The 17,935-nt window shown below is 41.7% G+C and overlaps 1 protein-coding gene across 2 annotated transcripts in view; it reads left to right on the top strand.

Moving 5' to 3' along the window:
- Positions 1-17,935, top strand: part of LOC122908525 (limbic system associated membrane protein) — a 656,564-nt gene that overhangs the window by 595,560 nt on the left and 43,069 nt on the right. For both annotated transcript variants that reach the window (XM_044251433.1, XM_044251434.1), the window contains exon 4: positions 16,020-16,154. In XM_044251433.1, coding sequence (XP_044107368.1) covers positions 16,020-16,154 — 135 coding nt within the window. The remainder of the gene's footprint in view (positions 1-16,019; positions 16,155-17,935) is intronic.

The raw sequence follows: 17,935 nt of genomic DNA, 5'->3' as shown, positions 1-17,935 counted from the left end.
TTAAAAATCCATCTGAGGAAATATTTTCTGCAAATATCTGATGCACGGAGGGCATTTAAAAAGAGTATTGAGTAATGTATTAGACAACATATTTGACTGAAGTTTATGAAATACATAGAAAATGTGTTCGAAAGGGTAATTTTTTATAGTCTTTATAGAAAGCCTGTGGTCTCACTTCACTGAAGCCATTTCTAGGAAGTGCATAAATAATCATGGTCCAATTGGTTTGCTTTCTAAATACATGATCCTTGGATAGTCTCCAGAGGCTCTTAAATAAATGGATGGTAGCGTGCTGAGTAGGTATGCTGTCTCAGTCAGTTCGGGCTGCTATAACCAAGTACCATAGACTGGTGGCTTACACAACAAACACTCATTTCTTACAGCTCTGGAGGCTGAGAAGTCTGAGATCAAAGCGCCAGCAGGTTCAGTATCTGGTGAGAGCTCACTTCTTGGTTCATTATGTCCTCACAGAGAAGAAGAGGCAAGAGAGCTTTCTGAAGTCCTTTCTCAAAGGGCGTGACTCCAATTCATGAAGACTCCAGCCTCATGACTTAGTCACTTCCCAAAGCCACACATCTTAATACTATCACTTTGGGAGTGGGATTTCAGTACACTTTATGGTTACTGAGGGTCTTAAATAAGCCTTTGACAGATCCTAGGTTAGAATCCTTTAAAGCAATTGAATCTCTGAATAGTTATTCTGTGTGGTTGCAGTGAGAGCCTTATAAGGTAGATGTGAGAAATAAGGGTGGCAGACCTTTAAAAGAGTGAAGACAAAATGACTTCAACACAAGGCTGGGAAGTTGTCGGTGACGCTTGAGTACACTTCAGCACTTGGTTGAGATAGAAAGTCTGTGCTGTGTGGAAAAAAGAACCGAGCGTGATATTTTTGTATGACAGGTATTTGTTATCACGTGTTTTCTACATCCAGAAAGGTCTCCATGTGGATTCTATAAATGTTATATTTTTAAGGAAAGAATTGTGTAATTTTTGCCTGTTAGCTGTTGCAGGATCTAAACTACTAGCAAACCTAAAAGTTCCCAATGAGAAAGAGAGATAGCTGAGTTTTGCTTGCTGAAGGAGTATTAAAGAAGAAACAAACTAGGACAAAGGATGGGTTCTTTCCATCCACATCTCAGACCTCTTTTTCCTTTCCTGGAAGACTTACATTCATATCATTAAGGAAACCCAGCTTGGGATCATTCTCAGAATGTTCAAGTCCAAGGTCTAGAACCATAGCAGGGCACAGAGATTTGTGGGTAATGGTGCTATGTCTAGGCTAGCAGGCTATTAGTCAGTGACAGAAATACAGTAAGAAGCGTCCAGTTTTGGAGGAAAGGAGACATCAACAACTAGATTATGATGGGCCAAGTTCACGGTTTGGCCCCACATTAGCCCCAGCTGGGTCTGGAGTGCGATCTGAGCACCCGTGACAAGGATGGAAGACTCAAAGAAACTGGTGTGCAGAGTGGAGAATGGTAGGTAGGGAAAAAGTATCTGAGAGTGCATATAGGTACCCACCACCTCAGTGTCAACGCTGAGGTCCAAACCTCTCTCAATAGTGAAGAAAGAGCTTCTAAGGAAAGCTGGGCTTGCATCTCCGTACTTCAGGACAGAGGAGGCTGGCCCTGCAGGTCACGATTTCTTATTAGCAACAGTCAGACAGTTCAGAGGATGGGGAGAACCAACAGTGGGTGCATGTGGTCATTAAAACTCTTTATTGTCCAGCTAATTAGAGAATTGTTTTATTTTTCTATAAATCAACTTCCTTGCTGGTATTCCTCCTGTCATTTAGTTTTGGCATTCCTTCTGTCATTTGGTAATTTTCATATTAATTTTTCTCTCCTTATGCCAGAAATAGAAAAATCTCAGAGATTTTCTTTTTCATTATGAGAAACCTACCCTGAGGAGACAGCCAAAAGGGTGAATATGTCTTTCTCCTATACTGGGATTATTAAATCCAATTCCATTTTTAAAAAAACTTTTAATATAAAAGTAACGTATGATTTATGTCAAAAATGCAAGCAATATAGGAGGGCATAAAATGAAGGGAGATTCCCTGACTACACATTTCTGACCCTCCCCACTCCATAATCCAGAAGATGGCCACCAATATTATGTAGACATTGTATACAAGCCAATGTGTTTAAAAGCGTATATATGAATGTATATATTTATGTGTGACTACAACTTTTCTAACACAAACAAGATAAACTATAACTAATATCCTATAAATATATCTTAGATAGCATTGCATAAACTAAATTTTCTTAATTAAGTGAATACATGTATACAAAAAGCATGACACATGGTAAGCATTTAATAAATACTAGCTATAATAATGCAAATATTTTGTAATAATCCTTTCCTCGCTTAGTTTTATAACTTTACAACTATACAGCATTTCAGAAAAACATGGACTAGTTTTGCTTGTCTGCCATTTTCATACAAGGAGCTTTCTGCTGTATTTATTCATCTCACCTAACATTACATTTGGGAGATTATCCATATTGCCACTTACAGCTGTCATTTAGTCATTGTCTTTGTTGTATGGTATTTTATTTTATGAATATGCAACAGTTTTTTTACTTTTTACATGGTATGGGTGTTTCCAGTGCTGCTGGGAACATCGCTGAACATGGTAGTGGAATTACTGATGCTGTGTGTGTGCTCAGCTTTCAGAGATATTGCCACACTGTCTCCCCAACTAGTCAGACCAGCCTCCTGACTTCAAACCTTCAGTGTTGGAAGAAATGTGGCCCTTTTATATCCCTTTTATTATAAGTACACTTTTCATCTTTTCCTTTATGTATTTATTTTCTTGATGAAGGTTTTGTACTACAGAAAAATGTTTACTTTTTATGTGGTTAAACTAAATCTAGTTTTTAGGGCTCCGTGTTTCATGACTTACTTAGAAGGTACTCCCCCCTTCAATATTATCAAATTATTGTCTATTCTTTTCATATTCATACAGTTTAATTTTTAATTTTTAATTATTTGGCATGTTTGAATTTGTTTTGGTGAATAATATGGGGAAACTTTTTTTTTTTCCCTCAACAAGGGATAGCCTATAGTTGTAGTTTCAACACCACTTAGCAACAATCAAAGAGAAAGATCATTTATTAGGTAGGTAGTTTTAACATATTAATATATAAAACTATTTTTTTAATATGGCTAATACTGGTTAGATAATAGTAAAAAAGGACCTTATTTACTAGAAATAAGAAAACATAAAATAGAATAAGCATAATGTAGAATTCTCATGACTTGGGAAAAAAAATTGATGGATGAATAAAAAAGACTTAAGTGTGATATTTTATTCTTGGATAGACAGAATCATGATTATAAACCTATATTTCCATAAATAAACCTATAAATCTGATAACAAACCAAATTGAAAAGCTGAATATTTATTTTTTGCTTTATTTAGAAGATAATTCTAAATTCATCTGAAAAAGATATATGGAACCAATCATGAAAACTCTGAGAAATGACTATTTGTATCTTTAATTAAAATGTATGAAAAGCCATGGTAGAGGAGTTCCCAGGGTTCAGTTGGAAGAGGGTACAATTCTTGATCTGAGAGTTGTGAGTTTGAGCCCAGGTTGGACATAGAGTTTACTTTAAGAAAAAGAAAGAAAAGAAAAAAGAAAACCTATGGTAATTCAACAGGTATAATCCAACAAGTATAAAAATTCATTTTATTATCCACTCTCCCCTAACATAGATTAAAAATTTTAAAAATAAAAATAGTGGGTGACAATCCCAAGAATGGACAAAAAGAGTCAAGAAAATCAAGAAATAAGCCAAAGTGTATATAGGAGTAGTACTTAAAATCGTTGATGAAAATATGAATTTTTTTTAGAGATTTTTCTTTATTTATTCAACAGACAGAGATCACAAGTAGGAAGAGGCAGGCAGAGAGAAGGGGGAAGCAGGCTCCCCACTGTGCAAAGAGCCCGATGCAATGTGGGGCTCAATCCCAGGACCCTGAGATCATGACCTGAGCCGAAGGCAGAGGCTTAACCCACTGAGCCACCCAGGTGCCACTACATGAAATTTTTTTGGTCAGAAACTGGTTCACATATAATTTCCAAAGCCTTTAATCCATTTCACACTCATGTGAAATAAAGTCAGGGCCTTCCAGAATTGTTTCATTGTATTTATCCCTGATGAGAATGTAAGTTCCATATGAGTTATGGAATGATATCTTTCTTCTACTTCTTATTTCTTTTTTTTTAAATTATTTTTATTAACATATACTGTATTATTAGCCCCAGGAGTACAGGTCTGTGAATCATCGGTCTTACACATTTCAAAGCACTCACCATAGCACATACCTTCCCCAATGTCCATAACCCAACCACCCTCTCCATACTCCCCTTCCGGCAGGCAACCCTCAGTCTGTCTTGTGAGATTAAGAGTCTCTCTCTTATGGTTTGTCTCCCTCCTGATCCCATCTTGTTTCATTTTTTCCCTCCCTACTCCCCACAACACCCCCCCCACCCTGTCTCTCAAATTCCTCATATCAGAGAGATCATGTGATAAATTCTACTTCCTAGTTTTTATAATTACGGCTTTTAATTGTACTTCAGAAGCCCACACTGCTATTCAGACCACACCCCACTTGCATATATGTTTTTAAGTATTTAGGTCTTTAAGACTAAAAATTTATACTTTGAATTATTAATCTTATTTAACATTTGGAGGCACCCATCTCTCTCCTATACCCCCTAGATCGTTAGCTTCTTATTTTTGTCGACAGTTATCTTCCTTGGTTTATAAAGACCTCAGAAAACAAATGAATAAAGAAATGAAGTGCAAAAATATAAGGGGTTTTATTCTCCATTTATATCCAGTTGTTTTGAAAGGATTCAAACTCAACAGGTATAAAAACTATATTTTATTACCTATTTCCCCCCAACTTAAAATGTCATCCAGTCCACAAATCAGTCCAACCAAGAAATTCCGGGTCATCCCTTTTCTTTAATTAAGGGGACTTTGTGAAAGTAGCGCCTTTCCATCCGGCTTGGCCAGTATGCTGGGCTTTCTGCATTTCATCTCTCTAAACCTCTGTGGTGGCCTTTCTCTCTGCCTTTGTTTTTATTTAAAAAGAAGTGGAGGAAACATCCTCATGCAGTGCTTTTTAAATGAAGTGACTTGTCAAGTCGGAGACTGTGGCAGTAATCTGAAAGGCAGTAAATTCAGCGACCCTCACTTGCACTGACAGCCTGTCACGCGCTTGAAACATAAATAGCAGTGGAGACAAATCGCTGCTGTTTTCCTATTAAGCTTTGGCCCACTAGCCTCGTAGCGGTCCAGGAGCGCGTGGGCCCAGCCTGCGAGAGCCACCACTGCTTTCCGGAGCAGGCGCGCCTCACCCCTGCTCTCCCCGCTCCCCCTCCACGCCGCGAGGGCTGGGCCCCTCACTCCTGCTGCAATCCATCTGCTTCGCAGAAAGGCCAAAAAACCCGGGGCCAGGATTGAGGGGTGCTGGTTACACACAGGGCTGCCACCCAAGCCGACTGTTGATGGGGGTAATTCCTAGTTCCTACGCTTTGGGCTGAAAGCAAGAAGCGAATTGCCAGACTCCTCAGGGTTATTTGTGTGGGGCCCAGAGCTGCCGCCCTGTGTTAAATGGGAACATTCTAAGAACATCAATTCAGTTCATGCTTAAACCATTTCCTTTTCTGACCTACCCCCAGTCCCTTACACCACTTTTCTCTTCATTACTTATTTATTGACTTTAAGCAAGCACAATTCTCGAAATTGGATCGAACTGCTCATTCAGCAGCGAGGCTAGCCGAAGTGAGGCGAGGATTTGGGGGTGAGCCCAAATGAGGTCACTGCAACGTGGGGGCCTAGAAGGAAAGGGCAGAGGGCCAGATGGGGTTATTGCCTGCCTTGTTTTAATTACCTTTCAAAGGCTTCTGTGGCGGCCACAAAAACTACACCTAGCCACCTCTCTGCAGTGCAATTGTCCTGCTGAGTTTAGGGCATTCACTTACAAAAGGCCAGTTCATTTATGTGACTCCTGAAAACAGCAACCGCTGTTCCCCATCTCTCTGGATAGCTCGTCCTCAGCTGGGGCAGACGTGCTAATGTCAGGTCACATGACACCCGGCTGGTTCTGATTGGCGGTGGTGAGAGATCTTGGTTGTTGCTGCCTCTGACCACCGATTCTAATCTCTACGTCACCCCCTTGGGATGAAATCTTCCAGAAAACAGAAACCTGCTGGCGTTTTTATTTTTATTTTATTCCAAGGGACTAATGTTGTTTTGTTTTGTTTCTTTCCAGTTTTACCTCCTTGCCTCTCTTTCCCCAGACCCTTAGGAAAATAAAAATGAAGACAGTGAGTCCCGGTTTTTTATGACATCATGCTATGTCATACAAATGTGCAGTCAGTCTCTCCTACAGTGGTCTGAATTCCCACTGATGTATAAGTACACATTTAATCTACGTGTAGCCCCAGTCTCTTAGGAACTCTGTGTTTCTGGGTGCCTGAAAAATGTATTCTCCAGGATGTTCCAAGAAAACCTGGTACCAACCATGTGAAGAATGGAACTCATTATCTCCACTGGAGATTAAGCTCTCCTTCCTAATTTCCCCAAGTGGTGCCAATTGCATTCAAACCCAGGAAGTCCTTAGCGTTCAACATACATGCCGCATTAGAATACAGTTCATACTGAAGAAAATCCAAATGGGCTCCAGGAGGCCCCGGACAAATGAAAGTCCAAATGTGGCACACATTCCCTTCTTCTGCGCTCACACACATTGTCACTCTTTCCCACTGAGCCCAGACGCTGCCTCGGATTGCTTCTCAATGTCATCCTCCCAGCAGCCACTGCCAATTAGTCAGGATTGATGATGACTATCTGACATCCTTGGGGAACCAGCCCCACTTTCAACAGCAGTTCACAGGGCAGCTTAGCACAATACAATGTAGGATTTAGCACCAAGTAGCTGGTACTGAGTGTAAGTGGTATTGATATTAAAAAGACTTCATTTTTTTAAAAAGAGTATTTATTTATTTATTCAGAGAGAGAGAGAGAGCTGGACCAGGGGGAGGGGCTGAGGGAGAAAAAGAAACCGATGTAGAACTCGATCTCATTACCCTGAGATAGTGACTTGAGCCAAATCAAAAGTCAGATGCTTAACCCACCCAGGTGCCCAAAAGGACTTTAGACAAATAGAATGTCCATGGGGTTCCATGCTTATACACTGAAATGAAATGTAAGAAAGAAGAAATGAAATCTATCATTCCTCCAGAAATGAAAGAAAGAAGGCGTGGGAGGTAGAGAAGCAAGGAAAGAAGGGAGGAAGGAAGAAAGAGGGAAGGAGAGAGAGAAGAAGGAAGGAAGGAAGGAAAAAAGGCAGGGAGGGAAGGAGGAGAAAAGGAAGGGGGAAGGAAGGAAAAAAAGAGTTCTAAAAAATGCCATTTTACTCAGTATCTTGTGGATTCTGGAAGGCTCCATTGTACCTTGAGATGCGGTGATACCAAACACCGTTAATCCAGAATCTTCACACCACCTTTCACATCATGCTGCTCATTTCTCCTGCATGGAAAACTCTGTTTCAAGCAGGCTCACCAGATTGCCACACCCTTTCACAATTTGCCAGCTCTGATTTTCTGCACTTGTGTTTTTCAACTTCCGGAAAACTCACTCCTCCCAGTAAGTCTTTCCTAATATGGAAGTCCCTTCCGTACTGTCCCTGTAGCTCCTTTGCGGCCTGTTGCCATATGTGTGCACCCGTGGCTTCGGTGGGACCCTGTATGTAAGCAGGTGGTGCTAAACTTCTAAATTATCAGGGGTTTTTTCCTCATATATTGCTTCATTAGATTCTTTCAATAAGGAAGTTAAGTGGACAAACCTTATACAAACTGAAGGCTGTCTTTTTTTTTTAAGATTTTATTTATTTATTTGACAGACAGAGATCACAGGTAGGCAAAGAGGCAGGCAGAGAGGCAAGCAGAGAGAGAGGAGGAAGCAGGCTCCCCTCTGCGCAGAGAGCCTGATATGGGGCTCGATCCCAGGACCCTGAGATCATGACCTGAGCCGAAGGCAGAGGCTTCACCCACTGAGCCACCCAGGCGCCCCTGAAGGCTGTCTTTTACTTTCTTCATCTAGAACTGAGCTGTATGGCTTTGGAAATTCCCTGTTACCCATTCTCAAACTCCCATTTTCTACTCAGTAGACAGAAACAGAGCAGATTCTGAGAGCGGAGAGACCAGCTAATGACAGCATCTCACGGCTCTGTAATGATAAAAGCAGACATGACTCATTGGGAACCTGAGCTCCAGAAGCCCACAGACTGGTTCAAACCTCAGCTCTCTTTAATAACATTGTATACTGGGGCAAGTTCTTTAGAGCCTTCTCTAAACCTGGATTCCCTTGTTTCCTCATCGGTAAGCACTGGAACACAGTATTGTGAATTAAATGAGATGATATCTGAGCCACCTAGCCCTGTGCCTCGTAAATGTTTATTAAGTGCTAGCTCTGTCGACAGTCACTCTGCAATATTTCTGGAGCACCCCAGCATCCAACGTTGTGCTGCATACCCTGCTGGGAGGGGTACAATGATGAGCAAAACCAGATGTGGACCCTACAATGGAAGATTTGCTATTATCAATACAATTCCCCTCATTAAAAAAAAAAAAAAAAAAAAAAATGGAACATAGGGAATCCTGATTTCAAGCCTAGCATTTAGAAGGGCAGAACAGTTTCTAAAAACTGACACCAAATAGGAGGTAATGGTTAAGTAGGAGTACAATTACAGAATGTCATGCCCCAGGAATAAAAAGGATGTGTAGATGGTGGCTTCCGGTTGGATGCTGAGCTCAAACTGTCAACTAGCTGGGTTTTTTGTATGTGAAAGCAAAAAATGCAATCCATAATGAATTGGGTCTCTCTGGATGCCAAGAAACAATAATGCCAGGGCGTTCTTCTTCATTTGGCTCACACTCATTCATAGAGCCAACGCCAGTTGTGAATCTTTCCTGGCATTGTGCTTGCCTCTGGTTTCTGGGTACTAACTACACCCTTTGGGGCTGCCGAAGGCATGGGGCCAATCTGCATAATCCACACCCTGTTGTGTCTTCCTATTCAAAGGGGGAACATTTCTACAGCAGGGCAACCAACCCCTTCCCTTCCATGTAGCTCAAATATCTCAATAGTCAAATACCTCCTTCTCTAGAGAGCTGTCTCTTTCATTGCCATCCTCCAACTCTTCCTTAAAATCATCCCTTTTGGGGGTGCGTGGGTGGCTCAGTGGGTTAAAGCCTCGGCCTTGGGCTCAGGTCGTGATCCCAGGGTCCCGGGATCTGCTCCGCAGGGAGCCTGCTTCCCCCTCTCTCTCTGCCTGCCTCTCTGCCTACTTGTGATCTCTGTCTGACTTGTGATCTCTGTCTGTGAAATAAATAAATAAAATATTTTTTAAAAATCATCTCTATTCTATCATCATTGTATGTCTTCAATGCAGTGCTCCTCCCGGTGTCCCCTGATTCTCTTATGATCGCTGCTTCTGACGAGTGTGTCTGCCCCCACCCCTGTCTTCTTTCAGTCATGGATCATTTACCAGCCCCCTCAATCCTCCCATGATGGGTGGTGAGAGGTGGGGATGAGAAGCTGTTTCAACCTTTGGTCAGAAACACTGTCAAATGCTAAAGGATCTCTCAGCCGGGATGTGAAGCTGAGAAACAAAACTTCAAAGGGTCTAGAGGGAGACATGGCTGGAAATACAAACAGAACCCCATCGCAGGCATATTTCTTTTTAGATTTCTTGTGGGTTTTTTTTTTCCTCCCTTCCATTTTTTTAGCATGTTTGTATAGAACGTGATGTGCAAAAAAAAAAAAAGGGAAGGAAGCAAAGACAGGAACATGTGAGTATGTCCTTAGGAAAAAAAAAAAAAAAGAAGAAGACATGAAACGTATTGTAAGAACAGAAACTTGTTACAGCATTTGAAGTTAGCACAGAAAACTTCAAATGGCATCACTGATTTGCAATCCTTTTTTCTTTTATTTTTAGTGTTAGAAGTTCATAGCTTGCTTTTGCTCACCCTGTTCACTCTTCTTTCCAATCACAGGCCCACACAAACACACACATTCGAGCACATATGTACCTTACAATACAAGCTCCATTCCTTTGCTTTTCATTAATCTGTATGTGTGTTTGTGTTAAAGCTAATCTGTTCACATCCACTTGTAAATACTCAAATTTAGGAGAGTAAAGAGAATGTCAATCCCATTTCTTTCTGTGAAAGAATGATCTGCAGAGATGTTGTACTAAGACTCTTCTCAGAAGAGGGAGGAAAAATGATTTCTCCCTTTCCTAGCGTGTTTGAATCTTTGAAATTCAAAGATTCATTTATGACTTTTTGAAAGTCATAAAATGCTCAAATTTAACAGGTTTTCTAAATGCCATTTCCCATACCTCAAATAAAGATAAAGAAAGATGTCATGATGACTATTAGGATAGTAGTCTTTTTTGTTTTGTTTTGTTTTTATCTCAAATAGGGCACTTGTTGTCCTCTCAGGGGAATTTTCAAGAATAGGCCTCTTCTGTTTAGTAAGCAAATATTTGGGTATTAGTGAATTGGCATGCTATTTCCTAAAAGTTCAAGTGAATGGTTAAATGTGAATAAATTGTTATTTGTCCGTATGCACATGTGTATGTGGGAAGGGGAAGGTGGGGTGGGGAGAGAGGGAGGGAGGAGAGAAAGGGAGAAGGAGAGAAAGCAGTGCCAGGGAAATGTATTTAATTTCAAGTGGCCACTTGCTTCCAAATGCCTGGTTGACCTTGGAAATCTGCATCAATCAATGTTTTGGATGTGAACTCCCCAAGTTTCACCAAAGCACAATATTCCGAAGCTGCTAAGACGCTGGCACCTGGCGTATTTTAATTGGCGTGATTCCTGGCTGATTTGCTTCTACATTAGGGAACACAGAAGAGAATACTTTCCTCTCGCCGTTAGCTCTAGGCCCTTCTTTCTGACTTATGAAGAAATATTAAAAGAACTAATATGTACAATTTAAGTAAACAGTGACTACGAGGGGATATGCTAATTATGTGCAAGAGTTTGAAAGGCGCACCCACCGAGGAGGACGAGATGTTATTTAGCCCGGTAGCTGAAAATTGCCAGGAGACACAAAAGCACATTAAGCGGAGGGAGATTTAAACTAAACGCCAGATCCCAGAATAAATACAACACTCGGCGACGTGAGCAGGCTTGTGGAAATAGGTTGAGATGTTTAAAATACCAAAATATTGAAATTTGCATTTCAAGTAAACATTTATGCCAGGGCAGAAAATAACAGGAACAAGAGAAGAGCCCACGTTGTAGCCAGAGGGCTGTGTTCAGCTGGAGAACTTTGCAAGAGGTCAAGTGTCACACTCTGGCCCGAAAGCCTTCTTGAGGTTGAGAGTAGAGGGAAATGGCAGCAGGACCCTTGGGTTGAGAGCAGCTAGTCAGAGCGAGCTGAAAGAAAGGAGGGGGAAAGTGCCCTGAGGGGGACAGTTATGGTTGGGGGAGGGGGGTAAAGGGAAAGGAGCAAGAGGATCTGAGCCCATTTTAGAATTCTGACTCAAGGGGCGCCTGGATGGCTCAGTGGGTTAAGCCTCTGCCTTTGGCTCAGGTCATGACCTCAGGGTCCTGGGAGGTCATGGTCTCAGGGTCCTGGGAGGTCGTGGTCCCAAGGTCCTGGGATAGAGCCCTGCATTGGGCTCTCTGCTCAGCAGGGAGCCTGCTTCCCCCTCTCTCTCTGCCTGCCTCTCTGCCTATTTGTGACCTTTCTTTCTGTCAAATAAATAAATAAAGTCGTTAAAACAAAACAACAACAACAAAAAAGAGTTCTGACTCAAGGTGAACAACATGTACTCCATCCTTTGAACAAAAAATTGCACTTGATAAAAGGTGTGTCATGGTGACTGTTTCCACTCAGGGGCTCTGTTGGTATTGCCACACTTTTTTTTTTTAAGATTTTATTTATTTATTTGAGAGAGAGCACAAGCAGGGAGGAGGGGTAAAGGGAGAAGCAGGCTCCACTGAGCAGGGAGCCCAATGCTGGACTCAATCCCAGGACCCCGATCATGACCTGAGCTGAAGGTAGATGCATAAGTGACTGAGACACCCAGGTTCCCTCGCCACACCCTTTTGTGAAATAACTACACACAGCAAATACACCCTCAGGGCACAGCCAGAGATGCCCTGTCCAGCTTTTCAACAGCAGAGGACTCGGCACACTCTTTCTCCCCCAGTGAAAACGTGCTCTGTGAGGATCATCAAAAGGAGTGGGATTGATACACCAGATTCTTAGAGAATTACCGAGCCACCTTTCAATACTTCATTCTCTTGAGTTATATGATGTCTTGAATCTGACTCTAGTTTCTATTTGTGTCTCTTAATTTAGTTCAGCTAACTGAACAAACTAATCTGTGCCAAATCCTGTGCAACAGAAAAGCTCCCATTTCCTCTCAGATCACTGTGGCTTACTAAGAAAGGCTCAAGGGAAGTAGGACAGATAATGTGTTGTGGGCAGAGTCCCTGCGGGGGTAAGAAAAATAGACCATCAAGAAGTGCAATGGGACTCTGGATGGCTCAGTCGGTTAAGCGTGGAACTTTTGATTTCAACTTAGGTCCTGATCTCAGGGTTCTGGGATGGAGCCCAAAGTCGGGATCTGTGCTGGGTGTAGAGCCTGCTTAAGAGTCTCTCTCGCCCTTTCCCTCTGCCCCTCCCCATGCTCCTGCTCTCTCTCAAGAGTAGGAATAGTAATAACAACAACATTAAAAAGAAGTGCCAGGAAGTATAAGAGTTTCAACTGAAGGATCCAAAAGACAAAGGAAGAATGACAAGAAAGGCCCAGAGGTGTTGTTTAATACTTTAAATTCTTATCAATGGATGGAGGAAGACCCTCTATCTTCTCTTACCTGTATTTTGTTTGTACACTGAGACTCCCCAGTCTACTGAAACAGCTCTGAACATGTGTGCTGGGGAACAAGGGAGCAAGGGAGAAGCAAAATGATCTTCCTGCCTTATGGATGGGGCACGTAAGAGAATCTCCCCTTTGTCTTTCAGTGGTATTGGGGGAGATTTTTCCTGGACATGTGGAATTAAAAACTCATCCCATGACGCTCTGTTTTATTATCAGCTTACCAGAAAAAGCAGGATTATTAATACCTATATTAGCGTGTAAGAATCCCAGGTCCAAAAACCCAAAAAACACCACTTTATTTTCTCTAGTTCATCTGAGTGTCTACCCTCATCGGTTTATCATCTTCCCAAACTGCCTTAATTTGTACTGCCAAGAGTCATTCTCCCTCTCCTGGAACAGGTTCATATTCTTTAGAAATTCTAAATGCAAGGTAGGGATTCACTACCCACCATTTCTAGGTATGTTGAGTCAAAAAGAATTCAGCATTGTTGACCATCTCTAAGAAGACTGCATTGGTTCTCTCTTTCACTGACTTCTCAGGACCTACCCAGGAATGAGGTTGATGGGTGTGGGGCCCCAGCAAGGCAGAAATCCTACACCATTCAGCTATCATTCTGAACCCTTCTTCTTCTTCTTCTTCTTCTTTTTTTTTTTAAGATTTAATTTTTTTTTATTAAGAGGGAAAGTACACAAACAGGGGGAGGGTTGACAGAGGGGCAGAGGGGTGCTCAGCATGGAAACTGCTGTGGCCTCCATCTCACGTCCCTGAGATCAAGACTGTGCAGAAACCAAGAGTCAGGCACTTAGCTAACTGAGCCACTTAACTAACTGAACTGAACTAACTAACTAGCTAATTAACAGAACGGGACTAACCAACTAATAGACACTTTACTAACTGAACCAAACTCTTATTTTATTACAATCCACCATTATTATCAAAATCAGTAATGTTGTCTTACTATCAATTCTACCTCTGCTATCCAGACTTTTTAAAAAGATTTTATTTATTTATTTTTGCAAGAGAGAGAGGGCACACAATGTGGGGAGGCAAGAGAGAGAAGCAGGTTCCCCACTGAACAGGGAACCTGATTTGATTCAGGATTCGATCCCAGGACCCTGAGATCATGACCTGAGCCAAAGGCAGACACTTAACCCAGTGAGCCACCCAGGCGCCCATGCACTCCAGATTTTTTAATGAGTTTACACCTATTTTGGCCTGCAGTTGTCAACATTGCCATTTGTCTTCAAGGTATTTGCATTTAGCTATAAGATTCTAGCATCAGTTAGTTGACACAGCTCTCCGTCCACAGCTACAAGTATGCAGGAAAGAATTTTTTTTTTCCTTTAAGCCCAAATTCTTCCCAGCTCATCCAATACAGTGGACTAGTACACTTCCTAAGATTTCTGTTTTCTTTCCTATTACATTCTACTTCTGTGATATGTGAAGTTAGGTCTGGCTGCTTCCCTGAATGTGGAGGTGAAAACATAGACAGAGGAAAAAAATTAATCTTTTATAGATAATAGGCAGCTATTTCCTTAATAGACTTATTCTTAAGCATTTTCAGTAGAAACATGTGCTAGATAATGTGCAGGACTCGAGTATCAGATAATTCTATATAACTACTGCCTTTTTATTGTTAGGATCGTATAGTTTCCTCAACACTAGTGATAATGACAATTGACAGGATACTTGAAGCTTAGAACAGTCCTGACAGTTGTGTTATAGGATGTTATCAAAGAGGCCTTGTGTTCTATTGGGATCCTAGTTAACAGGCTTGGCTGACATATTTAGACAGTGAATATGTCTCTGTGCTAGCTGTCTGCTATGTTGATTTGGCCATTGGGGAATTTCCAGAAAAGGAAAACAGCTTGTGGCATTTGAGTCAAGCTATTAATTGGTACCATTTAGTGTGGGATGACCAAGAGCAAGATTTCTTCACGGGACAGGACTGTGTCCTTTTACACCCTTCCCAGCTGCTTTAGTCTAACCCAACAACAATGGGGTTTTGTAATTTGGTGTAAACAGGGTTCAATTTAGCTGGAGTTAAAGTCAGGAGGCCTTTCTGGCCAAGCTCTTCCCCTGATCAGTTCCCCTCCCCTTCACCTTCTTTTCCCTTGGTTCCTTTTCCTCTCTTCCTGCTTCCTATTCCTTCTCTTCCTACCCCCACCCCTCTCCAAGAAGAAAGCTTTTTAGTCAATTATACTCCACAGGAGGGGAATTAAACAAGCCTGCCTGTCTTGAAATTCCATGACTAAATTCATTACTAAATGGACACATCCAACTTCATGGAACTTTCCAAAAAGGACCTCCAGAACCCTAATACCAACTGATGAAGCCAGGGATACTGAGCTCCCTACCACAGTCGGTCATAAAGCACACAGCATCAGCAGCACCTCCTCATGGATCTGGATCCTGGCCTGAATGAAAGTCTCAGTGACGAAGTAGTTTGACACCGAGCACGGAAACCATAGCTGCAAGACGGGGTCTTGAACATGACCTTTGTAAACAGAATTCCACATAATCTGAGGGAGAAGACTGAGTTTCTCAAAAGGAAACCACTTTTCCTAACAACAACTTTGGTCAGAAGTGTGCTTTGCCACATGGTATATTTAATAGCAACAGAGCTTTGACAGTAGCCCCTCTGAACCATTACAACTCTGTGCCCAATTCCCACATGTTCTGAGCCCTTAGCCAGTGACTAATGGGTGTAGATGCATAAACACTTCAGCTTCTTGAACACTCAGTCAGGACAAGTTTGAGTGGGACGTGTGCACTCCCCAGACCTCCCTGATGGATTAAACCAAGTTACTCTCTGAGGGATGTGACCTGCACCCTCTCTTGGCTTCTTCCTCTTCCAGGTCCCATTTTCCCACTCCCCTCATGGGTTTTCCCGAGAATGTTCCTTCTGTGATCACATTCACGTGACTTTTTGTCTTGGGGTCTGCTTCTGTGGGACCTGACCTCAGACAAGCTCATTGTCAAATTATTAAAAAGTCGTAGACATTTACTGCTTCTGTAAAGAAAACATAGGTGTCCTACTGCATATTTGAAACTTAAAAAACAACCATGCAAATCTCTGTTTTTCAGGGAGAGAGTTTGAAGGAGAAGAAGAATATCTGGAAATTCTTGGCATCACCAGGGAGCAGTCAGGCAAATATGAGTGCAAAGCTGCCAATGAAGTCTCCTCGGCGGATGTCAGACAAGTGAAGGTCACCGTGAACTGTGAGTATGGCAAAAGCCAGCAGGTGCTGTGTGCCCAGGGCCCACCTCCACCACAGGCAAGCTCTAAAGATCCCATTAGCAAAGGAACATTGCATTTCAAGCAGATGCTCCTCGGGTCAGGGATGCACATTTATACATTGGACGCATCCAAGGACAGGACTTGGCCCTTGAATGAGAGAAATCAACTCTACCAACTCTAAATATAAACCATAATGCATTTAACAATACAGTCTGTCTTTTACTGGGATGACGGAATTAAGAAAACATGATCAGACAGCGCTAGCATTTCTGGCAATCACTATTTTGGTCTTTGTGGAGAACAAGGTCACACCACTTTGGAAAAAGAAACAATTCAATTCTGCTTCAACTGGAATTTCTCTTATTGCATTGTTTATCAGAATGCAATAACCCTTCCTCTGCTATTTAACTAATCGGCCTTGAGAACAAATTTAAGTCACTGTGGTCAGGTATCCGATGTCCCTGACGGCTACAAGGGATACCTGATAAATTAGTTTGGTTATCTATTTGTCCCAAAGTATGGGCATTAGAGACGAAGATTTCACTAAGATGCATAGGTAATGGGCATACTTTGAACTTCCCAGATGAAAGGATCCTTAGATGTAGTTCAAAAAGACAGGGGGCGGGGGTGGATCCATATGATGTATGTCACCCAGCAAAGGAATAAAGAGAATTCGTTTACCCTGTTCAGTTCGGAGTGACTTTTCACATCATTCAAATTCAAGTTCCCTCATCACACAATCGTGGTTAGTGACAGGGACAAAGGAACATCCTTATAGTTCCTATGCATTGGGTGCACACACACAGACATACACACACATACCCTACACACCCATACATACATCTGCACATATAACACACGTACATGCATGTATATAGGCACACAAAGACACATGCACAAACACATTAACCCATGTTTGAAAATATAGTTTAGACCATGATGAGTTACTTTCCATTATTTTAAGCCCTCCGTGAAGTCACCTATATACCAGCGATTCTATATAAATTCACTGTCATGGTAGATAGAATTGACTCCATTTTAGGGTTTAAGACTCTGAAGCCCAAGGAAGTAAAATTGACTTTCCAATGTGGAAGCAAGTGTAAGAAAGTGGATTCCGATTCTGGCCCATTTGATTCTAAAGCCAGTATTCTCAGGAGGAAGAGGAAGAGAAGACATTTTCAATTCTTACTGCCTACAATGTGCAGCACTGGACTAATGGAATTGCATTTAATTCTTACAGTAAACGCACGAGATAAACATCATCAGTTCAACTTTATGAATTTGGAAACTGAGGCATAGAGAGCTGAGGAAACCTGCCTAAAGTGACCTGGTCTATGCCAGGCTGCTCTATTCTCGTTGCCCTGCTTTAACCTTGCAGCCTTCTGAGACAGTGAAATCTTCTTCACCCCACACCTAGAAGAATCTAGTACATAGGACTCTGCCATAGACACTTATGGCAATCATTTCCAAGAAGCAAGGGATACATTTGATGAGCTCTGAAGTGCTTTTATCCTGTAGTTGCCTGCGATTTTTTTTTAGGAATAGAGTTTTGAAATGCCAGTATTACTATTCTTTTTCAGTGCTGGGTGTGTTTCAAAGACACATTAATGATCTCAGTGTTATAAAATGCTTTAGGATCTTTTTTTTTCACATGAAAGGCAATTTCTGTGGGTGTTTATATAAGTTTATAATGAGGTTAGTTAGGTTCTTTTATGTACACACAGCCATGCCGTCCTCCTCCACCTCTTCTCTGACTTTTAGA

This window comes from Neovison vison, chromosome 6 (genome assembly GCF_020171115.1).
Source record: "Neovison vison isolate M4711 chromosome 6, ASM_NN_V1, whole genome shotgun sequence".
Classification (NCBI taxonomy): Eukaryota; Metazoa; Chordata; class Mammalia; order Carnivora; family Mustelidae; genus Neogale; species Neogale vison.
This window is presented reverse-complemented; position numbering and strand designations above follow the sequence as displayed.